Source organism: Xiphophorus hellerii, chromosome 17 (assembly GCF_003331165.1).
Source record: "Xiphophorus hellerii strain 12219 chromosome 17, Xiphophorus_hellerii-4.1, whole genome shotgun sequence".
Classification (NCBI taxonomy): domain Eukaryota; kingdom Metazoa; phylum Chordata; class Actinopteri; order Cyprinodontiformes; family Poeciliidae; genus Xiphophorus; species Xiphophorus hellerii.
In genome coordinates this window covers 16,602,866-16,626,585 of record NC_045688.1, presented here as the reverse complement: position 1 = coordinate 16,626,585, position 23,720 = coordinate 16,602,866, and the positions used below count along the sequence as shown (strand labels likewise).

The following is a 23,720-nucleotide window of genomic DNA, read 5'->3' as shown; positions in this document are numbered from 1 at the left end:
ATTATATTCATTCCAAAAGGTGCGATTTGGTTCATGTGTTTGGTTTTATAAAAACACCAAAATATATCCTTTGTTTCTCTTCTGAAGCTACATAAAATCGGTTTTAAAAAGGGGCAACAAAAACAAAAAAGTAAAAAACGATAAAAGATAACTTGATTTGGTCTCCTCTTCAACGCAGCATGAACGTGGATGCGCTCAACCTGTAGCTCTTCTGATGTGTTAATGAAGTCCAGGTTCCTTTATTAACCCATTCAGGGTTAAAAAAAATAAAAAGGAATAATTTTTTTTATAAATAAATAAATAAATAAAGGAAGGTTGTCTGTCATCCTTGTCACACACACATTAAGACATGTTGCTGTTTCTACAGTAGAAGATACTGTTTTAATCACAGCACAACTAGAAGAACCTTTAGAAATCTGCATGAATTATAATCAAATCGTTTGAGGTTTATGGTTAATGTAACAAGGCAGTTTTTTTTTCTTCTTTTTCCAACTGAAATTTAAAAGGGAAAAAAAATATCACTTTTTTTTTTTTAGTTATTTTCAGCCAAAACGCGGTTTTGCCCGACGCGTTTTCCCGGCCTTCACGAGGCGATAAGGCAAGGCAAAGGTTGGGTTTGTCTGCTGTGTTGCAATCTGTTTCCCAACTCTTCATGAAACATGCTGGGGGATTTGCAAGCCCGGCTGAAGAGGAATATTGTCCAGAAGATGAGGACGCTCTGAGGTGAACCGGTCTCCCCATTCGTCGGGTCACCTCCTCTGAGTTGATGGCCCCTTTGGAACAAGGAAATAGATCTGACGTTTCATCAGGACTGGATTAGGGTGCTCAGTCTGAGGAGGGGGACCCCATGCTGTGAGGTAAGAGTCTTTTAGATGATTTTAAAAATGACTTATTTGCATTGGAATGGTACTTTAGCATGGTACATGTCTAAAGTGTGCACTTTCACTGTTTGAGGAATCAGTTCAGTTCCTTTATTTGTCCCCCAAAGGGGGGAATTTGTTATGCAGCCGGGCATTTCAAAAACCATAAAACATACGCAGTCAAGGGGCGTGCAGTGGTGGCGTAGGAGATACCCATGTTTGGAGGCCTTGAGTCCTCGACTCCCGGACCCGGCAACATTTACCGCATGTCTCCTCCCCTCTCCTTCCTTCCCCCTTTCCTGTCAGCCTACTTTCATATAAGGGACACTAGAGCCCACAAAAGACTCTCTGGAGGGGTTAAAAAAAACCCACACACAGTCAATGTTAAAAACAAAGCATGCAAGCACCAATTCAAAAAGCCTCCGCTGCTCCTTCTTACAGATTCCATCAGTGTTCATACTGAAGCAGAGCTCAATTACTGATCCTGGGTGTTTGTAGGTTGCAACAAATCAATCAAGTTTATCTGTGCAGGACATTTCAGCAACAAGGCAGCTCAAAAATAAAAAAAAATACAAAGTGCCATTGTTACACATAAAAATGTTTCATTTATTGTGTTTCAAAAGCAACTCTGAAGAAGTGGGGTTTTTAGTCTCGATTTAAAGGAACTCGGTGTTTCGACTGTTTTGCAGTTTCCTGGAAGTTTGTTCCAGGTTTGTGGCGCATAGAAGCTGTTTGGTTCTGGTTGTGGGGATGCAGAGCAGAACGAGAACCAGAAGGCCAGAGAGGTTGACAGGAGATCTTTAAGGTATTGTGGTGCTAAACTGTTCGGTGATTTTAGAAACTAACAACAGTATCTTTAAAGTCTATTCTCTGAGCTACAGGGAGCCAGTGGAGGGACTGTAGAACTGGGGTGATGTGGATCTTTTTGGTGAGAACATGAGTGAGTCATCCCGGCCTTGCTGTGCAGCTTTGTTCAGTTCAAATGAATTTGAAACTAAGCATTACTAAAACCGTTATCTTCAAGCTAGTTCACACCACATTTAGTGCAAAAATATTCTCCAAAGATGCTTTTTTTTGTTGTTTGTTTTTTTAACTCTTCGCCAACAGGGATCAGAGGTTTGTGAAATGTTTTGTGGTTGTAAAGCTTTTCAGACTGACCCGCTGAAACCCATCTGGGTGCAATATGTCTGAGTCAAATTGTCGAAGTCTTTACTGAAAGCATGTGGTGCATTCTGTCTGTGATGCCAGCAGTTATTCTGTCCACGGGTTGCCAGCTGGGACATGCGCACCATGTGCACAGTGTTTTCAATGTTGAGTGAAAAACTGTGGTTCTGTTTAACTTCACATTTTTTTCTTTTTTCTTTTTTTTCTTAGGAAAAAAAAGAGAGGCTCTGCTCTAAGCAGTTGGAAAGAGAACGATCCTGTTATTCCACAAGGCTGCAGTCATTAAAGAAGCATGCTGATCATGTGGTTTTAGAAACTCAAGGCAGGTCAACTTGGAACATTGTTGTCAGGAAAGGCCCCTGAAGAAGAGATTTAAAGATTTTACATTAAGAGACCAGCTGCTACCCACAACAACAATGGCTGCCGTCACCGTAGTAAGTTCATTGGTCCTCTGACTTAGCTTTTTATAATTCTTAAAGGTTTTTCTTTGCTCACCTGTTATTTATTGTTATTTCTGAAAGTAAATATAAATATAAAGGACATAATCGGACTAATTACCTCGTTTGTCAGTCTACATACATCGCTCAGGTATTGACCAATGGCTCACATCGCAACAATTACCGGTATGCAAACAGGGGTGGGAAAGTATAGCACCCGCCACTGGCCAAATGCGGGTAAAAGTGGCGGGTAAATTGGAGCAACTCACCCGCCACTGTGGCGGGTTGACAATTTAAACAGAAAAAAAAAAACACCTGCATTCAGTTTGAACTTCTGTCCAGGGTAGGAGAGGCTGTCTGGAGTACAGACTGATGCACATACTGTATATGGGACGGACGTAGGCTGTCGTTATTTAACAAGAATATATATCAAATATCATTTTTATCGACCGCGACAGCCCATTGGTTGATGTCACTGAAGGTCATTGGGCTTATCCAATGAAATCCCTCAGTCCTCCTTGGCCCCGCCCCTCTCCACCGAGGTTATAAATAGCGCCATTTCAGCTAACCGGAGTCCGAGAAAAGTGAACGGATACGAGACGGGGTGAGTCAGGACAACTATGACAAAAAGCGCGTAAGCCCATTCAGAAAAAATGTGTCAAACTAACCGATATGTTAATTACCACACAGCTACGTCACCGAGGGTATTACTGCCCTAACGGCAGGGAGGGGAGAGAAGCTAACGTGAGAGGGGAGGTAACGCAAGTAACGTCGCCCGGTGGGAGAGGGAGGTAAAATACAGTAGATTCCCGGAAGAAACGGGAGACTTGACAGGTACGGGGATAACACAGGACTGATGACGGCCGTGGAATTAATAATGAACACGTTTTGAGATATTTTAGCAATAAGAATTATTGTGAATTTCAATAGAAAGGAACAACAAATAGAACAGTTAGAAAATAGCTGTTGTGGCGGAGGGGTTAGCGCGACACACATTCAGAGGCAACTTGGCCTCGACGCGGGTTCGACTCCCGGACCCGACAACGTTTACCGCATGTCTCCTTCCCCCCTGTCCTGTCAGAATACTTTAAAAAAAAGGGACGCTAAAGCCCACAAAAAGACCCCTTGCGGGACGATATTGCACTACACCTCTGTTAAGGTATCCACGCTTTATGTTAAATTAGTCTGTATACATAGATATGTATGGTAATTGGTTTTTCATAGAGTTAAGAATAAATCATGTATTTTATGTCATTTGCATGTACAGGGGTTTGTAATTGAAAGAAAGAAACGGACTGGTGAAATATCTGAGTGGCCAGTAAAAAAAATTTAATTTCCACCCCTGAAGTTAACTGTCTAATAGAAAAGAAAAATTGGTCTGGTTCTCTCCAGTACCTTGTCCTGAGCATGAATTTGAGAGGCGCTTTACTGGCTTTTTCCTCTATCAAACCTGTTAAATGTTTGCATTTTCTATTTAGTGGAAATATTATTGTTAAGGCTTTCTCCAAAATGACATTTTTCAACCTGGATAGCTCCGCTGTTGGACATTTACTGGCTATTTACTCTCTAACGACATTGAAATAAAATCTAGCCCAACGTATGAAGCGGTCGTTGGAGGGGAAAATATCCCCAACTTCAGAAAATTCCCTTTTTACGTAAACATGCTTTTTGTTTCCTCCCATCAGTTTGCATTCCCCCACGTAAAGATAATCGGACCAACATTTCATACCTGCCACAACTGATCAGCTTCACACGTCCCACTCTCGGTTTTAAACATTGAAAAATCGAAATTAAGCGACAGTAAATCGCTTAATTTAAGCGATTTATGGGATTTTCATTATCACAAATCCCATAAAGGTTTCACAAATCCCACTCTTGGTTTAAAATATTCTGCTGTTAGAGCAGAATAATCCAGTCCAGGATTGAAGAGTTTAGGTGTTGTAGTTTTTTTTTTTTGTTGTTGTTTTAACTAGAATAGATTAAAGTTGCTGATGGTAGTGAAAAATTAGGCGGACTTCCCCTTCCTGAATCAGAAGCTGCAAACAGAAACCAACATCAGTTTCCTTCACATGCATTGCTTTCTCTGTCACTTTTTTTTTTCTTCCTTTTCTTCCCCCATGACGATGACGGAAACACGTGCTTCTGAGGACTAGAGCATGATTGTTTCTGTTGTCGAGATGAAACTGGATTCAAATATTAGTGGGTGGTCTGCCAGACACCAAAAATAACATTTCTGCCTGTGGCGCTTGTGGTCTCTAACTAAAACTTGTGCCAGCGTTGCTGTTCCATCCTGTGGGTGAGTGAAATAGTTCAAGCCTTGTAATTTTGATCATCGTGGCTTCCAGATAACCCAAATTAACTAAGTAAATTTGTAAAGAGTAAAAACGTTTTTATACATTTAGGCTGCACAGTCTTAGTTGCTGAGGAAACTGGCATTCATTGAGCTTTGGCATAAACTGAGATTCATAAATGCAATTGTAAATTTAGTTTTGCAATGATTAAAGATGTTCCTTTTAAAATATTGCAGTTACATGTTTAATCAGTTACTTAGTTTTATGTTACTAAGCTACTTAGAATGCCTTAGTAATTGTAGTTTCGGTGCAACCCTTTGAGGAAGCATCCTGTTCCGGAGGAAGTTCACAACTGTTTAGAAATAGTTAAGATCAATTTTACCACTGAGGCAAAATCACACCTCTTAGAGTTCCTCTTCTTGACTTCTCAGCTTCTCACGATGTGCTGAGACAAGGCCCAACGCCGGGACGGTTGATGGCGTTCCGTAACTGGACATACTGGTCGATTCACGCTGACCGATGATTGTAATGTATCAATGACTGCTTTGAATTAGGGACTAAATTGAGTTGAGCTTAACCCTTTTTCTCCAGTCAAGATAAAGACACCGGCTTGTAACACCATTCTCCAAAGAAATGTAAATATGTCACCAAAGCTGTGCTTCTAGAACATTACATAAGCATCTAAAAAAATTTTTATTTTCCCAGGCTTTTATCTCTTGATTTTGTTGTGTTTCTTCTGTTGGTTTTTAAGGTTGATTTTTTTTTAATTGTACAGCGCTTTGTGATTTTATGTCTGTGAAAAGCGCTTTATAAATAAACTTTACTTACTTATTTACTTTTTTCTGTTTTTTTTTATTTTTTATTTCAGCACCAGGAAATGTCGTCCCTAGTGAGAGGAGGCATTTGCAGGCCTTTCAGGTCTTTGAAGTGCATCTCCGTCGCCATCTTCACGCTTTGCAGCATCATATTGGTGTTGCTGTATAAAGGGAACATTAACTGGATGTCGCTCAAACCAAAGGTGAGCACTCTTTTGATCGAAACTGAAGTCAAAGCAAGGCTAGCCAGGGTAGCATTTATTTGGTGATTAACTTTGGTCATTCTTGTTCTGTGATGAAAGTAACCGAAGCAGCTTTCTGCATTTACAATGTGATTAACCGGATGAGGTCACGTTCCTCTTTCTCCTTGCTCTTATTCTGAAGCTCTCCTAGAATCAGACCAACGACGCGTCTTTCCTAAAATAATGGCATGTCAGTTTTTGCCATTATTAGTTCCTAATTGAACTGAACAAATTAAAGGTTTTTTTTTTGTTTTCTTTTTTTTTTTTTTTTTTACATGTTTGACCAAGATTGAGATGCTATGGGTGTTTTCAAATGTGCTGTACTGGTGCAGAGTTATTAAATAAATTCGTAATTCAGTACATTTACCTGTATGTCTGTGTTTCAAAAGAAAAAAAAAAGAGATTGAAGTCAATCCGGCACTGTTTTTCTGTATGGAATCCACATCGGCCAGTTCTAACCATCAGGCATCGGAAGTGAAATGAAGTAGATTGGTGCGTCCCTAGTGTCTAGTATGTACTCTGGCAATCTGATCCCAAGGCTTTGATGCAGGCAGCGTAAAGCTGCATAAGTTTTAGCACGACACTCTTGAACGTGAAGGTTTTCAAATATCAGCTCTGTTGAGGTCTTGGCTTTAACTGGGTCGTTTGAACAACTTTTTCTTGCAGTTTTATTTGAAGTTTGCCGTTCTACGACCTCATTGTCATCCTGTCGAGATCTTTCACGTGACACTACGTAGAATACTGTATGAACGCGGTATGGAGAGCAGATCATTGTAGATTTGATTACTGCACGTTGCCAGGATACTGGTGTTGTAAAACCAACCCAAATTATTCACCTTTACCACCATGTTTGACAGTTGAGCTGGACATGCTGATTTGCCAATTGCTTGTCTTTTTTGTCAAGCATTTGCATTGTTTGTGCTGCTGATTAAGGCTAGCAGATTCTCGTATGCTACTCTTTCTGCTATTTCTTTAAACAATAGCGTGCATGAGACGGATAAAACTCCAATATTTAAAAAAAATGAACGTGTAAGATTTCAACTGGATCTTTTAAATTAAACATTTCAAAAAGGATAACTTTTAGAAATTTGAAATGCCGGCTGGAAATACTGGCAACATCTAAGAGTGATTGGTGCAACTTTAAATTAGACTGGTCAAAAATATGAAGGTCTATCCATTTGTTTTACATATAAACTGCAAAACCTTTTCCTTCCAGAATAAAGTTAGTAGAACTGCTACTGCGAAGCCTTCCGCCCAGCCGGTCAGCACCTGCTCCTTCGATTCGCTGTCACCTGAGGAGCTTCTGGTCTTTGACTCACTAAAAGACGTTATTTTTTGGCCTGAAACGCCGTCCTTAAAGTCGGACTCTTCGCTGAATGACACCAGTGACCCCAGGCGCAGCAGCTTCACCATTCTCCCAAGGAGCGGAGGGGGAAGCTGGCGAGTGGGGGACCAGCTGCAGGTTTCCATAACAATCAGAGACTTCCACGGCCGTCCTAAGAAGTCTGGAGGAGACGTTCTGCTGGCTCGGCTTCACAACAGTGCTTTTCACGCTGGGGTGGCAGGGCATGTGGTGGACCATCGCAATGGCTCCTACTCTGCGTTTTTTTCATTGCTCTGGGAAGGACGAGCACAAGTTGAGGTGATTAAGGCTTCAGACTGGCTTCCTAACTTTTAAGGGCAAATAAATAGATTCGGTTAAAGCTTCATAAGCTCAGTTTTCATTTGCCAGGCGTACAGAAGGGTGTAAGAAGATGGTTTATAATACTAGATCCAAGAGACTGCGACAAAGTTAATCAATTTCTATAACCGTCCAGGTTGACAGATCCATATTTGATGGTATGTACTGTATATTTTTGTAATGCTGCTGGAATCTTGTTGCCAAATGGCTTTAAAAATGGGAAATTTTGAGTTTTTACATGTAAAATGAACATTTTTTAAACATCCAGTCTATTTGTTCAGCATAGACTCATCCTGTAAAGGTTTAATCAAAGGGTTTTGGACTTTAGACTAAAATAGGCATTAGCATCATTAGCATTGATAAGACGTTCTGATTAAGATGCTAACTTCAGCTTCATTAGCAGTCAGACTCTTGCTGTGCTCTCCTGTAGGGCCCGTCATCTCTTTCACCTAGCAAGTCCTGAAAATGCGGCCAGATGAACAATTTAAAAGTGGTAGAGACTCCTTTTAAAGTTTTACTGAAACGGCGGGCTTGTGTTGACCAAATCATCGTGATTGTTAATCGGCTAACTTCTCAAATCTGACCTGGTTAACAACTCAGAATACTTCAAACGTCGTAGTCTCAAGCAGAGAGGCATGGGGCTTGCATATAGGAACAGAACATACTTGGTTTATGTAAAAAAGAAAAAAACACCATAAATCTAGATTGTGTTTAACACTACATTGATTCGCCACTGCCAGATTATTCAGTCTTACAGGTTTTATGTGCTACTTCAATAATTTGCTTATCTTACTTTATCTGTTTTATATATTTTTGATATTTCGTTTAGTCAAACACCAGTTAACTGTCAGAGTTAACTGTTGTAACTAGTAAATTTTGTTCTACTTAGGATTGTTAAGCTTATTTAAAAGTTCTAAAATCACTATTGACACAGGGGTTTTTTTTGTGTGTGAAAGTTTCTCTTTTTTTTTCTCCCCCCCTAACAGGTAGTCCTAGTTCATCCCAGCGAGGCAGTCACAGTGCTGCAGAAATTGACCAAGGAGCAGCCTGACAGAATCTACTTTAATAGTCTGTTTCGGTCAGGCTCGGTCAGTGAAACCACCACTTGTAACGTGTGCCTTACTGGAACCCAGCAGAAGTTCTGCGACTACTCTGACCTCAGGACAGGTGAGCCGTGGTTCTGCTACAAGCCACACAAATTGGATTGTGATGCCAGGATCAGCCACGCCAGAGGAGGATTCAGACAAAACCTCAAGCCCACAGAGGAGAAGCTCTTTCAGTGGTACGGTATTTCATTAATTAGGTGCAAACATGTTAAACATAAATGCAAAGGAAATACATAAATTATTTTACGGTTGCTCAAGTAGAGCAAATGTTTCGCAACTGTTAGCAGAGAAAACGCCACGTTCCGCTTCACCCGTGGCTTTCACCCAATTTCAATGACTTCCTCTCAGGCCTGTCACAATAACAAATGTTGCTGGACGATAAATTGCCCCAGAAATGTTTGCAGTAAACTACCATTGTTTTGAGGCAATTTTCAAGTAGTATATCGATGATGGCAAAGTAATGCAAGTTTTCCCACTCAAAGACGAAAACTTTACTTTTGTACAGAACGTTCCTCAGTGGAACTGAAAGACGTTTTAAATATCCGGAAATAAACATCCAAACACAAATAAGACAAAAAATTAAAAACCTCACACAACAGAAAGCATGAATAACTGTAGATTTTTAAACAAAATCAATAATCAGAATGGAAATGATCAAGCTCACTTTAATTTACATGCAACTAATTGATCGCTTATTATGACACGCTTACTACTTCAGTTTTACTGCAGGCATATTCAATATGTGAAGGTTTTGTTTTTGGGAATGCTGTTTATATATACATATATATATATGTGTGTGTGTGCGCATTGCTTTGATAAATGCAGGGTATTGGTACTTAGAGTGTAGAGCTAAAAAAAGAACTACTGGCAAAATAAGTGGTGCAAATGTTTCATAATTTGCTAATTAGTGGGTGAATTCAGTAATTATGATTTCTACTTGCTGTTTTGTTTTTAGTGATGTCAATATGAAAGTCTCCATTCCAGCTTCAGGACCTGAAAACATCGACGTTTTACCAAATCCAAAAGGTAAACACCAGAGTTGGGCTTTTTTTCTTCTTCCTTCTTTTTTTTTGTCATCTTTCTTTCCATTTTTCTCCTAGCTCAAAAGATCAACGTCCCTATTTATAAACATAAGTGACAGATTTTTATTAAACTCTCCTTATAATCAATTTAACATCAAGGATATGGATTGGAACAGTTCACAACTTACCTGTTAACTAAATCCTTGTGACTAGGACTTTAAATAGAGCAATCTTTGGGAAGAATTACAAGATACGGCTTGTAAATTGCTGTTACTTGACAGGACGGCTAAATATGTATGAATTTTTTAAATATATATCTGTTTGAATCCTCCAGATGGAAACAGAATGACTTTCAAGACCCGCCCCTCTGGTTATTACTACAAGGGCGCATGGCAAGCACTAGATGGCACCAGAGTACATCAGTTTAACTCCAGTGCAATCAGCCAGTGTCTGGAAGGCAAAGCTGTTCTCTTCTATGGGGACTCCACTGTGAGGCAGTGGTATGAATATCTAACCAACTCGCTACCAGGTATCTCTGAGCAAGATTTCTAAGTGGTTAGAACCAGGAAATGTTGCAGTCTAACATGTTGTGTATTTTCTAAGATCTCAAGGAGTTTGACCTTCAAACCTCAAAGCAAAGTGGGCCTTTAATGGCGCTGGATTATGTGAACAATATTCTAGTGACGTTCCGCAGCCACGGCCCTCCCATCCGTTTTGCCAGCTCGTCCGTCAGCCAGCTACAATACGTTGCCAATGAACTGGACAGAGTGATTGGAGGCAGCAACACCGTTGTGGTTATCGGTGTCTGGTCTCACTTCAGCACTTTCCCCGTCGAGGTCTACGTCAGGCGTCTGCTGAACATTCGGAAAGCGGTGGCGAGACTTCTGAACAGGGCTCCGGGTACCACTGTCGTCGTCCGGACTGCGAACCCAAAAGAGATGACGCTTTATGAGAGTTTGACTAACAGCGACTGGTTTTCGCTGCAGCGGGATAAGATACTGAGGGAAATATTCAGAGGAACGAAAGTCCAACTGGTTGATGCCTGGGAGATGATCCTGGCCCATCACCTTCCGCACAAACTCCATCCAGACTCTGACATACTCAAGAATATGGTTGATGTTCTTTTATCTTTTGCATGTCCTTTAGCTGACATACAGCTATAGAACTTTTCTTCCGTTTCTACTTCTCAAGATTCTAGAGAAAAGTAGAAATGGATTTTAGGCGATAGAGATTGGAATTGGGGAAAATATTGGCGCCATATTGCCACTATTGTTTCAGAACAGACCATTCGGTTGTTCTGAAACAATCGAATGGTCTGTTACTGATCAAAACAAAAGCACCTTCAGTGATTCCTCTACAGTAGCGTTTCAAAAGCTTTTTCAGGCTGAGGACCACCGAACCTCTTTGACGCAACAGTTATTGTTTTGTTTTTGTTTAGAAATAATCCCACCAGATCTCATTCTGATACAGCTAAAGCAACATTAGCGTATTAGCATATGTCGGTTGAGAAAATGACTGAACTGTTGTCTCTTACGACACTGTGGAGGTCAATGTGAGTGAATTTGTACTCGGGTCGCACAGAAATGACCAGTTTCAGTCTAAACAAAGTGCTAGTTAGTATAAGAAACTGGGAGAATTTTGGCTAGCCTTTAGCCTTTAGCCTTCCACTGCTGTAATGATTTCTCGTTTTTACAATCTCGCATGTCTACAGGTTAACACAGTATTACAGGTATCTGCAAAATCTTAGTCAAGAGGTTTCTACCTGATGATACAATAGTACTGAAGTGACATATTCATAATCTCCAATGCATGTTGAATTCTGCTGTTATCAATATATATTGCATCGGAACACCCTAACGCCAATGTTAGGGTGTGTAAACTTCTGAATTTGAAGAAAAAAAGCAACAAAAAAACTCAAATAAATCTGGCACTTAGCAAAAATAAATAATTTTGTGCATGTCAACTGAATTTAAAGGAAGATTGTAACCTAATTTAATATGAGTAGGAAACAAGATTGTCTGTCAATGCAACGTAATATGAGCAGCAAATTCTTACTTCTAAGAAAATGAGTTGTTGCTAAGATATTGCCTTGAATTAAACAACTATTGTCTGGTTTATAAAAGAACTGCAAGACAGACATTCAGGCTACATGGCACACAGTTTCCCAGTACTGGAAGTAAGTGACTCCCTTGATGGTTTGTCTATAATGCAGAGAGTAATAAGATAAAACCTGCTTGGAACTGGATAGGTTGCTCAGACACATTAGAACTGACTGAACAGTGCTCTAAGTAAAGTTATCATGAGGATGTGCATTTTTGTGTCTTTCTAGTTAATTTAGTTCCTGTCGTCTTGTCTGCCCTCACCTGTCTCCTGTTCCCCTGATTACTCCCTTGTGTATTTAACCCCACCTGTGTCACCTGCTCCCCGTCGGATCCTTGCCGTGTGTCATTTATCATCGCTCCCTTGTTCCGGCGCTACCAGTGTTTGAGTTCCTTCCTCGTAGTTCATCTGTGCTGCCTGGATTTCTGTTCACCTTTTAGTTCACCAATTAAACCATCCTTACTGCACTTCAACCTGGGTTCACCGCGTCAATCTTCCACCACTTACACTGCAATTCATGACAGTTGTTGCATGCTGCTTCAAAACATCTGATTTTAATCGTGCTGAAGACTTTCGTTGTACGCTTAAATTCGAGGCAACTGACCTGTTTTGCTCCAGATTGAAGAAACTTGCTTTTACTTGGGCCAACAATTTAGAGATAATAGATAAATACAAATGTTCTGAACAAGACACCAGCAACTTTCTTAGATAAAGTTAAAGTAATCTCATATTTTCTACTTTGGCCAAGGTCTTTAAGTGTGATTAGACAACACGAGGATAACATTGGCAGCCAGTGTTATCTTTTATACTGTCACATGCTGGGGAACATAAAAGTGGTAGACAAATTAAAATCTGACTCATCCAGAGCTCAGATATACTATGACAGTAGGATGAACTGGTTTTGTGTTAGAAATAGACCTTATTGTCCAAGTTGAGGTCGATGTTGAGCTTTAAAATATACCGTCTGTTATATTTTCATGAATGAATCTTTTATTGAGACTGTTGACATAAAAGAAGTCTAATAGAGAAATAAAACATTTACCTTGAAAAGCACAGAAACTCACTACTGATACCTGGTATCAAACATTACACCCTCCGGTTCTGGACTGTTCTCACCGACCATTTCAACCCAACTTATTGGTAACTTTCTCTTTCCATTTTTATTCACTTGCATATATTTTTATCTATTAAACTTCTGTTGATTTTGATTAGACAGTAAAATTTCAGGGTTTTTTTACCAAACCATTTCATACAACGGGCGCATTAGGACCACTGTACATTTGGAAAAAGTAAGAGAAATACATTTCCCCCCAACAAACTCATACATTTTTAGATTACTCTCAAATTGTTTTTTTTATTTTTGTTTATTTAAAAGCGAAAGTTTTACGAAACTCAAAAATTGAGATTAATCTCAGAAACTTTTTCATTTTACGTCAAAAAGAGAAAATATTTCAATCTTTGAAACTCTGAAATTTCCCTTTTTTTTCTGGAAAATTTCTGAGATCTCAAAATGCTTTAGTTTGTTTTCTGGCAAATGTTTGACTTTTCAAACTCAAAAATGTCCTTGTTTTTCCTAGAATGCTTTTTGAGATGTTTTGGCAGAAATTTAGTTTAGTTTTCTTCTACCTACAATGTCCCTAATACACCATTGTAATTTCAGAAGTGATGCTGCAACACAACAAAAACTCACTTGCCAATCTATTTATTTTTTTTGCCATTTCACACAATACATCTTCTTTTCCTAACCTTTAAAACCAAGAGATGATGAAACTCAGAACATGGATGTGAAGCAGAGACCATCAATCAGACTTGATCATCATCCTGCTGACCTTCGCCGAATAAGGCATTGGCTTCCAGGTGAGCCAGTGGAGGCCTGACCCCCAGCCAACCGGGTCGTCTGAAGAGTGCCAGTCACCGTTCAGGGCAGCGGAGCCGCAGCCGCTGTACCACCAGCCGCCGCCGTGCTTGTCGGTGCACCTGTTGAAAGCCACGTCTCCGTGGATACACGGGGAGCAGTTGTCGTTGTCGCGGTCGGAGGTGCTGAAGCCAGCGCCGTTTTGGTCGGCACCCGGGTAGGCGCCGCGGAGGGCGTCACCTGGGTGACGAGACGGAAACTTTTCATCGGCCAAAAGGGATCGTTTGAATTCTCCAAACTGAGGTTTTGGAAAGTGTTCACTAACAAAAATCCTAGATGTAGTAGATGGACGTGATTTAAAAAAAAAAAAAGTACTAGTTCCGCTGGCAGATTATTACACTTATAATAAGACATTTTTGTGGTGTCAGTGAAACTAGTACTTTTTTTTATCAATTATTAAGGAATTATTGTCTTAAAACAAGCTCCTATATCTTACAAAAAGTTACTTTTAATTTAGTTTTGTCTTATTTCCAGTGTGCTAAGAAAATAGAACTGAAAAACTTCATAAAACTTTGTGTTTTTTGCAAAAACTCCACAGAACACGTCACCTACACAGAATGATTCATCCTCTTCTTACCTGCATTTCCTTTGTACGTCCCAACATGCAGTCGATAAGCCGTTCCCTCGTCTCCAATTCTAAAGTCTCTGTACTCGGCAAACGCGTAGCCACCTTCATGATCCCACAGGTCCACCCTCAAAGTCCACACTTTGTCTGTGTCCTTGGTCAGCATGTGCATCTTGTCCAGTCCGAGCCAGTGGTCGTCTGAGGAATCAGAGGAGCAAACAAAGATAAACATCCAAATTTAGTTCCAATATCTTTGCCAATAAACAAAGTGCTTGATGGATGCTACTGCTGCTTGATTTTCATTCAACATTCAAAATGCTTGTCGAGCTTTAAAAACATTTTTTTACATTTTCAAAAGTCATATTTGGCACACAAAGTCACGATAAGACGAGTCACGTACAAGTCAGGGACCCGAACCCGTGTCTGTACTGAGCCCATCCTCTCTCAAAGGACACCGCTCCTCCACTTCGCCTCTGGATCACGATCCAGCCGCCCGTTTGACGCATCTCACAGTACACCTGAGAAAGGAGAGAGTATAACACAGCAAGGAGTCATCGTGTTAAAATGTTTCTCAAATAGTTTCTGTTGAAAAACAAATTGCTTCAAGGCGACCAGAAAAAGACCTGGACAGTTAAAATTAGTTTTGAAAAATGCATTTTCTAGATAGACGTAATTCAGCTTAATAGTAAGAGCTGCACATTTCTACCATACGTGCATCCGGGGTGTCCAAACATTTTGCAATTCTTGAAACAAACAAAATAGCACAGAAGTGATTATCGTTTTTTTATGCAATAGAGTATTAGGGCCACTGTAGATAGAAAGAAAAAGGTTTAAATTTCTGCCAAAAAGATCAGAAATTCTGAGATTAATCTCAGATATTTTCGAGAAGTACCCTGGAAATTTCAAAGCTCTAATAGAATATTTGCGAGAAGAAAAAAAAATCTGAAATTTTCAAAATAATCTCAGACATTTTTTTACCGTCTCACTATCACCCCGGTAAACAACTAAAGGATGGGGGGTTCAAACACATGTTTTTGTTCCTGTCTTCTATTAAATAAGTAAAACTAATCTAAGTGAAGTTAGCTGGACACAAAAAGAGCCGCTAGCAGTTCTGGTAGCTACCCTGAGGCGAGTTTGGTTTCCTGCTGGCTGGATGACGTAAACCCCGCTGGGTGCGTGTGGCGACTGAGCCCTGATCTTTGAGCAGTCTTTGCCCCCAAACGTTTTCAGGAGAGAGAAAAAAAACATAAGCAATTAATAAGATATCAAATGGAGTCTTTAAATATGCAAAAAAAACACAATTCTATCATAAACTAAATATACATCATTAGTAAAGGAAAGCTGCCTACCTTCAGGAAAATCTGCTCCCTGTATGGCAAAAAAAAACAAAATAGTTATTAGGCAGGGGGTAAGAAAATTGTCCAGGTCTTCATATTTTAATTGGTCCAGTCGTTACCTGGACGGAGCGACTCAATACAGCCATCAACATCAACTCAAGGAAGCCAAACAGAGCCTTCATTTTGACCTGATTATAGGGCAAACACATTAGAATGAGCTTTTAAAAGAAAAGAAAGCAAAAAAAAAAAAACAAGCTTATTTGCAAACCACTGGATAAAAGCGTATCCATCTGCGTTGTCCTTCCTTAGATACGTACCGTTTTGCCGGGTGAAGATTGAATCTGAGTATCCTGAGAGGAAGCAGTTTCCTTTAAACCCTGAAACATTACACCACACCTCCCACTTTTTATGATAACTTCTTTTTTTGTTTTGTTTTGTTTTTTTGAAGTGATTTGATTTGTGAGGAGCAGTGACCTTCCTCCAACTCATGTCAGACAGAACTCTGAAAATCTGATAAGTGCAGCACAAACATAACGTTTTACAACAAAGATGGACGATAAACGGATAACGCATTGTGGAAAATATATTTTTGCTGTATTGAATTCAGTTTAAGGGTTTTGCTATGTTTCTAAGACATAGAAGGTCAGAAATAAAACACTTCTGCACTACATTTATATATTTTTGTGCTGTCTGTCAAACAGCTTAATAAGAGCTGTAAGAGCTCGCAAGCTTTTTAAAAATATCGGAATAACTGTTTGTTTTCTTTGTGATGAATGTGTTCGTCCTTTTCAGTGTAATTCTAATTTTCTAATGAGATTGAACTGCTTTTAGTGCAGAAATAAAGACTTCTCTGCGGTAGAAGTATTCTGTCAAGTTTTCAATTTTTCTCAGAGGTACAAAAAGGAAAACGTGAAGAGTCAACCATAAAAAAAAAAAAATTCCTACTAATTATGAGACGATCATCATGTACAACTAAACAACATAAGATTCAACAAATTTCCTTAAGTTAAAAAATAAAATAAAATTCTGTGGAATTTTTAGTGTTGCCAAGTGATGGTGCTTTAGAAGTCGAAGAAGAACAAAACCCAAATATTAGTAATTGTATTTTTACTTTTACAATTAAAGTAAAAATGGTAATACATTAAAAAGCGTTAATACTGTTCAGGGCAGCTTAGTCCTTTTCTCTGGGTTTATGTAAGATTTCTTGTTTGACAGGGAATAGAGATCGATTACATAGTTGATTTCTAAATACCAGATTGGGGAAAAAAAACAAATATGTGTAAAAAGTATACAGTGTATAAGACAATATTATTCCCGTTTTAATGGTTCTGAAGGACTGTTTGGGCTTTTCTTTTTCCTCAACTTCATCTCTTGGCAAAATTCTGCAGAGATTTTATTTTTCCCATAAGGAGTTTAGTTGAATATTATGTTGCTGTATCCTCATAATGGGCACTCAACTCGTTTAGGACTATTATTTGCTCTTTGTTTCCTCTCGATTTACAATTGTGTGTTGCTTTGTGCTGATTGAGCACATAGAATCCCACTAAAACCATTAAGGTTGGCGGATGTGACAAAATGCTAAGAAAATAGTTGCTCTCTAACTGCTTTCATGTCTTTGGTGACGCAGGCGGCTGTGATGTTTTCCATCGTTTTGCCTTTGAGTATCTTCTCTGTTAAGATATCTGCTGAGTCGCTGGTCACTGTGCAGGACAAACAGTCCTGTAAGTGGAAAACATTTGAACTCGTCATGTAATGTGGCCAAGATAAAAACAGACACCCACTGAATGCTGATGAGACAAGGCATATGTGATATTCGGATTCAGATTATCTTTACTGTCACTCAGCATAACAGCAAAGATACACTGTAGGACGAAATTACGATGAGTATTAGGTCGCAAACGGAAACCAGCCAGATGAACTAGAATAATATAAAAAGAAGAAGAATATAGAATGAAAAGCAGATCAAAAAAGGCAAAGGCTGTACAAATGTAAGCGCAAGCCTTTGCCATTTTTACTGCGGTTTGGGGCTATATGCAAATAAAAATGGATCAAGTGTAGAGGGAATGTGACCTTTGACCAACCTTTCAAAAGCATTTCATGATTTTGGATGTAAACGCTAATGGCTGAAAGCCAGTCAGGTTTTTTGAGGAACGGGACGATTCCAGAGGCTTTGTATTATAATAGTCCAACAGATTGAGGCAGAACGATGTTGAATAAGGACATGCATCAGCTGTTCTGCACACTCCTTCAAACTACCGGGTCTGGTAGATTTTCTTAGGTTGATTCTCCTGGGTGTCCATCGGACCTCAGCTGAGTCAAGACAAAGTACCTGTTCCTCCTGACAGGTACTTTGTGGTTTTTACTGCAGGCAAACTGTCCAAAATAGATATTGAGTTTGTTCAGGAAGTCAATGTTGACATCACAGGAAGTGATAGGGATCTTTGTATGTGACAGATTTGTTCCTCTGCCACAGCCTGCTGAGTGCTAACAGTTCACTGAGTCTGATGTGTCCATTTATTTAGTCAAATTCATGACTGCTAAAGAGCCACTTTACTCCTGCAATATCAGTTTATTGCATTTTCTCTATGCTTTCCTCCATGTCCTGTCACTAACCTTCATAAAATGTTTTACATAGTCCTTAAAGTTTGTGTTTCTGTTATCTCCTCCACTAATGCTAAAGCTAGCATCACTGCCAATGCTATTAGCACAAGCAGCTTTGCCATGTTTAGCATGACCTGTTTTGTTCATGCTGTGATTGGTTGTAGTGCAAATCACATTAATATTAGTACTGATAGTGGCTGAAAGTACACGTGAGATAGAGTCTTGGTAGTGAGTTGGTTTCTCCTCTGTTGTTGGACAGGTTCTGATTAGATGATTTCTTAATTGTAGTTTAATGCTAATCTTGAGCCACGTCTGTTTTGATTTCCACAACTCAAAAATACCGCAAAAGATGCCAAACACACAAAATCCCTTATTTTCATTTTGATTTTTGAATTGAAAACTTGCATGGTTGAACTTTCTCTTCAAAGACCCATGTTCTTCAATAATCAGCCAAATTAAAATTCATTAAATCCAAAATGAAAAAGCGGAATCAATTGGGCTTGATCATCATTCTGGTGGCCTTCGCTGAATACGGCGCAGGAGGTTTCCACGTGAGCCAGTGGAGACCCGAAGCCCAGCCGATGTGGTCGCCGGTAGGCTGCCATTCACCATTCAGACTGGCAGAGCCACAGCGGCTGTACCACCAGCCGCCACCTTCTGTAAAGGCGCACTCCGCTCTAATGATGTCACCAAATATGCACGGGGAGCAGCCGTCGTTGTCGCGGTCGATGGTGCTGAAGCCGAAGCCGTTTTGGTCGTCGCCCGGATAAGTCCCCAGGATGGCATTGCCTTTGTGGACAGAGAGAACGCCTTTTAGAAATGTTCGACTTACAAAACCAAAACGCCATTCTTTCATATACAAGCTTCCAATGTTATCTGAAATTACGTCATCTGTTGTGGTGTACTAAACACGCTAGAGTATTGCTAGAGCTGCTGAAGTTACCTGCATTTCCGCTGTATCTTCCAACCTGCAGCTTATAAGCAGTCGCCTCATTTCCAATTTTGAAGTTGTTATACTCAGCATACGCAGTGCCGCCTTCATGGTCCCACAGGTCCACCCTCAAAGTCCACTTTTTATATTTGTCCTTAGTTAGAAGATGGACTCTCTCCAGACCGAGCCAATGGTCATCTGAGCAATCAACAAAGCACAAGATTTTTATTGTTTCTGCAGTCTCCGTCAATGTGGAATCCCAAGCTTCAGAAGACAAACGCTTGTTCTGCCTTAAGTGGAATAAAAATCAGCAAAACATTTAGATTTCTACGCACATGCCAGAGATCCAAAACCGTCTTTGTAAAAGTCCCACTTCCTGGCAAAGGACACCACCGGTCCGCTTCGTCTCTGAAACACTATCCATCCACCATCTGGACGCATCTCACAGTACACCTGGTGGAAACGTCCAGGGAACATGGAGCATTTGTAGGAGTTGAAACCTTCTCGTTACAGCCATATCAAGTCAGATTCAGAACCTTGAATCGAGCGTTGCTTCCAGCTGGCTGGATGTCATAAACTCCGCTGGTCGATTGGGGCGTCTGTCTCTGAATCTCTGAGCAATCTTTGTTCAAATAGCAAGAGCAGCAACATTAGAGAGATTCCTTTTGTTTTTACTCAACAAGCGGTAAACGAGACATTCCTTACCTTCAGGCAAAGCTGCTTTCTGTTAAATGGCACAACAACACAGGTTCAGTAAGAACCTTTTGCAATGTACATTAGGAACACTATGTAAAATCATTGGACAATTTTTAATTCTGTACAATTCAATTGGAGACAAGGATGAGACATCTAGTAATTAAAACAGTTTAATTAATGCATTGTTGAATATACGTCATTCTAACATCAATTATAGTGAATCTAATATAATCAAATAAGATATCAAGGCAGAGAGCTTTTTGCCTTTCTCCTAACTTATTGCAATGTCAAAATAATCCATAAATACGCCGGTAGGGTGAAGATAGAGAAGTATGACATTAATGTAAACGACATGTTTCTCCAGAACTGATGGCAATATCTAAAAATTGTATGAATGTAACTAAACGTTTACTGTATTTTGGCATTTAGTAAACTCAAATGTCAAAGGACTGACCCCAGACTGGACCGGGCAGCTCAACAGAAGGAACCCAAGGTAGATGATCGGAGCCTTCATTCTGACCTGGAGTCAAAAAGTGAATTTTAATTAAGTTTTACTTGTGGTTAAAATAAAACAGAAGCTTAGAATATGCCTCCTACCAGCATAAATGCAAGCAATGATCTTAGTTTTTCTTCAAAAGACCTCTGTGGTGAGCGAACCTTAGCGTTGCTCAGCCTCCTCGACAGAAAGGTTCCCCCTTTAAAACCCAGCCTCCCCTCCTCTCTCGTATTTTGTGGACTTTCCTGTCAGGACGGACTCAGCAGGAGAAACGTCGGAACAAGCAGGACAGAAATGTAGACCTGCAGAAACGGGTTCTACTGGTGCGATTAGCTTCCAGGCTAGAAACACCCAGAAGCTACATTCCTGACTGACCCAGTACGTCCAGTCTGCGTTTTTAACGTCCCTCTTCGTTAAAAGTAAAATATTTCCTTTAATTGGCTTCAACTGTCGCTTCTATGATGCCTCCTTGGGATTCCCTTTTGCATAAAGAAGAAATTCTAGCAACTTTACTATTTAGGTTGTAGATGCAGAAAACATTTCAGTGCATCTTCTTAAACTGCATCATGTCACCCAGACACTGTGCCTGGTAAACACACATAAGGCACCAAAATTCAAAAAAATTATTTTTTTTATTTTGTTTTATTTTGAATGCCTCTTTTCAGCATTTTGAACATAGAAAAACTCCTTATCTATCTTTGTCAAACAATCAAACATAAAGCTCTGCTGCATACTAATTAATTCATTAAGCAGTTGGGTTTTTTTTATTATTATTATTGTAACTGATTTTGTTTAAAAAACCAACACAACCTCAGGGGTCTTGTTCACTGCTAATATTTGTATTTGTCACACAATGTAGCTACAGAAACAACATGTTGCTTAAAGTTGTTTGTTTTTTTAAGCAACAGATGTCTTTTTTTTTCCACAAGTAAATAAGTGAATATGTAATTCTGCTGTAAATATAATTGAATAGTGAAAAATGTTCCCAGTACAATTGCTGCTGAAAATCCTAAATCAGCACAAAGGCTACAAATGCAAGAACATTCATATCCTGCTGGGATAAAAACGTATTTAAATTGAATTTTAGTCATTATTTTTGATAATAATTACCTAGGATAACAACAGCAGAAAGAAATTCAGAGACAGATTTGAGACTAAGTAAAGTGGCAAACTGGCTCATCTGGGTTACGACGCCTTTTAGTCCGATAAGGAATGTTGCCTTGGAGGATTCTTTTTTTTCTCTTTTCAATAGATAACAAAGCAAGTTAAAAAAACAAACAAACCATGAAATATGTTTTGGAATATGGTGCCTAGTTTTGTTGTACTGCATTCAAAACATCTTCACCTTTTATAATTTAAGTTGAGAAAAGTTTTTTTTTCTCTCTCAATACTGTATTTCATTTATATTTGTGTCATGGTCCCTAACCACAAGTCACCACTCTAGCTGTCCTTGAAATGTTTCTTTACTGTCATTTTGAACAATTTGAATCCACTATGCAGTTGTTTTTTTGTTTGTTTTTTTTTGGGGGGGGGGAGGGGGGGGTAATTATTGGATTATTATTTGCAACCAAACCAGTACATTACATTGCAGAGGCAAAGTAAAGGAAATGTTCCAGAGCTGTTGAAAGGCAGCTGCAAACAGCTGGATATTCGGCCTTCATTTAGAGGAAATCTGCCGCCTTCATGGTCCCACGGCTCCACCCTCAAAGTTCACTTTTTATGTTTGTCCTTAGTTAGAAGATGGACTCTCTCCACACCGAGCCAGTGGTCATCTAAGGAATCAGCAAAGCACAAGATTTTTATCTCCGTCAATGTGGCATCCTTAAAAAGACGAGATTAAAGAAGGAGATTTACATTTGCCTTATATGGAATAAAAGTAGGTAAAGTTCTAAGATCATTACGTACACGCCAGAGATCCAAAACCGTGTTTGTAAAAGTCCCGTTTTTTGAAGAAGGACACCACCGGTCCGCTTTGTCTCTGAAACACTATCCATCCACCATCTGGACGCATCTCACAGTACACCTGGAGGAAAAGTCCAGGGAACATGGAGCATTTGTAGGAGCTGAAACCTTCTCGTTACAGTCGTATCAAGTCAGATTCAGAACCTTGAGTCGAGCGTTGCTTCCAGCTGGCTGGATGTCATAAACTCCGCTGGTCGCTTGGGGCGTCTGTCTCTGAATCTCTGAGCAATCTTTGTTTCACAATAACAAGAGCAGCAACATTAGAGAGATTCCTTTTGTTTTTACTCAACAAACGGTAAACGAGACATTTCTTACCTTCAGGCAAAGCTGCTTTCTGTTAAAATGGCACATCAACACAGATTCAGTAATCTTTCAAATTCTTAATTTAAGACCAGGAGAACATGAGACCTGAATTATCTACCGATTCTTGTTGTACATATCGGGAAACCATGCTTTGAGTGTGTACCTCCCAACAGCTTTATTTCAGCTGACCTGAAATAAAAATCAAGTGTCTTAGTAAAGTCAACTAACCGCAAAGCTATAATTTAGGAGAAGGTGCAAAAATCCTTCGACAGTATGATGGAGGATGAGCATACTGTAGCACGGTTAGACAGTTGTCCAGAAGGGGTAGAAATATTGGAAGTTATTATAAACAACATGTTTCTTCAGTACTGATGTTAAGACAGAAAGTGGGCATTGATCAAAACTGCCAGACCAGCAGGAATATCTGTTGATGACTGGTTGTTCTTTAGTCCATGTCTGGACTAAGGAGAAAAGTCGCAAGACTGAAATGTGTTCTGTGAAAGAAACCATTCAGACCAAACTGAACATTTCCAAACATATGCAAAACTAGACTTGAACGTTTGAGCCGCAATTCCTTTGTGGATGCAGCTGAATGTGGCATCACGTTACTTTAGATGGAACCAGGGTTTAAGATAAGGATCAGGATGATGGATTTTCTGAGTCCAATCTTGCAAGTTTTGAAGTAACCCAGATAGAATCCAGAACTAAAACTAATAGATCTGTGGGACTGACACAGATCAAATAAATAAATAAATAGTTATGGGCAAGAAATGTCCAGCAGGTCTGATATTTTTAGAGAACTTTTGCAAGGTAGAGTGAGGAAATACTCTGATGATGTGCTGCTATTGGCTCAAAAATAGTCAGATATTAGTCAGATATTAGTTCATGGCCTGATTCATTATGACCTCCTTTTACTTTCCATAGAAACTGGCACTTTAACATTAGTGAGTCTGTATTTTACATCCTGTAAACTTAAATATAAATATCTTGTTCTTACCCCAAACTGGACTGAGCAGCTCAACAGAAGGCCCAGAATGAACGCCAGATAGTTGACCTTCATTCTGCCCTGAGTTTAAAAAATGACGGAGTCACGTAAATATTCTGAACAATTGTGATGTAAAATATTATTTAGTCAATAACTTAAAAGAACACAGCATTTAGAAGACAACTCAGTACAGCGTGTTGTTTGTAAAGTT

General features: G+C 39.5%; 3 protein-coding genes across 3 annotated transcripts; 1 reads left to right on the top strand and 2 right to left on the bottom strand.

Moving 5' to 3' along the window:
* The first annotated feature begins 525 nt into the window (after window positions 1-525).
* Window positions 526-12,191, top strand: LOC116736965 (NXPE family member 3-like). The gene is made up of 9 exons (XM_032589865.1): window positions 526-857; window positions 2,235-2,458; window positions 5,621-5,770; window positions 7,026-7,451; window positions 8,477-8,772; window positions 9,552-9,622; window positions 9,697-9,726; window positions 9,953-10,147; window positions 10,222-12,191. Exons 2-9 carry the CDS (start codon window positions 2,441-2,443, stop codon window positions 10,779-10,781), a joined length of 1,746 nt encoding a protein of 581 aa, XP_032445756.1. The 5' UTR covers window positions 526-857; window positions 2,235-2,440; the 3' UTR covers window positions 10,782-12,191.
* A 1,213-nt stretch (window positions 12,192-13,404) lies between these two features.
* LOC116736549 (fibrinogen-like protein 1) lies at window positions 13,405-16,369 on the bottom strand. Its single transcript, XM_032589041.1, has 7 exons — window positions 15,853-16,369; window positions 15,655-15,723; window positions 15,548-15,566; window positions 15,321-15,406; window positions 14,599-14,716; window positions 14,211-14,396; window positions 13,405-13,813 (listed from the first exon to the last, which is right to left on the bottom strand). The coding sequence occupies exons 1-7, from the start codon at window positions 15,919-15,921 to the stop codon at window positions 13,518-13,520; spliced, it is 843 nt and encodes a 280-aa protein (XP_032444932.1). The 5' UTR covers window positions 15,922-16,369; the 3' UTR covers window positions 13,405-13,517.
* Window positions 16,370-18,626: 2,257 nt separating this feature from the next.
* On the bottom strand, window positions 18,627-20,277 carry LOC116737155 (angiopoietin-4-like). Its single transcript, XM_032590166.1, has 6 exons — window positions 20,218-20,277; window positions 19,773-19,791; window positions 19,604-19,689; window positions 19,403-19,520; window positions 19,080-19,265; window positions 18,627-18,925 (listed from the first exon to the last, which is right to left on the bottom strand). The coding sequence occupies exons 1-6, from the start codon at window positions 20,275-20,277 to the stop codon at window positions 18,627-18,629; spliced, it is 768 nt and encodes a 255-aa protein (XP_032446057.1).
* Between the last annotated feature and the right edge of the window lie 3,443 nt (window positions 20,278-23,720).

Coding starts and splice junctions, on each gene's coding strand:
- LOC116736549 (XM_032589041.1), bottom strand. CDS start 15,921: ATGTTTCAGGGTTTAAAGGAAACTGCTTCCTCTCAGGATACTCAGATT. Junction 15,724..15,852: donor AATCTTCACCCGGCAAAACG/GTACGTATCTAA, acceptor CCCTATAATCAG/GTCAAAATGAAGGCTCTGTT. Junction 13,814..14,210: donor GACGTACAAAGGAAATGCAG/GTAAGAAGAGGA, acceptor CTCGTCACCCAG/GTGACGCCCTCCGCGGCGCC.
- LOC116737155 (XM_032590166.1), bottom strand. CDS start 20,277: ATGAAGGCTCCGATCATCTACCTTGGGTTCCTTCTGTTGAGCTGCCCG. Junction 19,521..19,603: donor GAAGCAACGCTCGATTCAAG/GTTCTGAATCTG, acceptor CGTTTCCACCAG/GTGTACTGTGAGATGCGTCC. Junction 18,926..19,079: donor AAGATACAGCGGAAATGCAG/GTAACTTCAGCA, acceptor CTGTCCACAAAG/GCAATGCCATCCTGGGGACT.
- LOC116736965 (XM_032589865.1), top strand. Junction 5,771..7,025: donor GGATGTCGCTCAAACCAAAG/GTGAGCACTCTT, acceptor TTTTCCTTCCAG/AATAAAGTTAGTAGAACTGC. Junction 7,452..8,476: donor AAGGACGAGCACAAGTTGAG/GTGATTAAGGCT, acceptor CCCCCCTAACAG/GTAGTCCTAGTTCATCCCAG.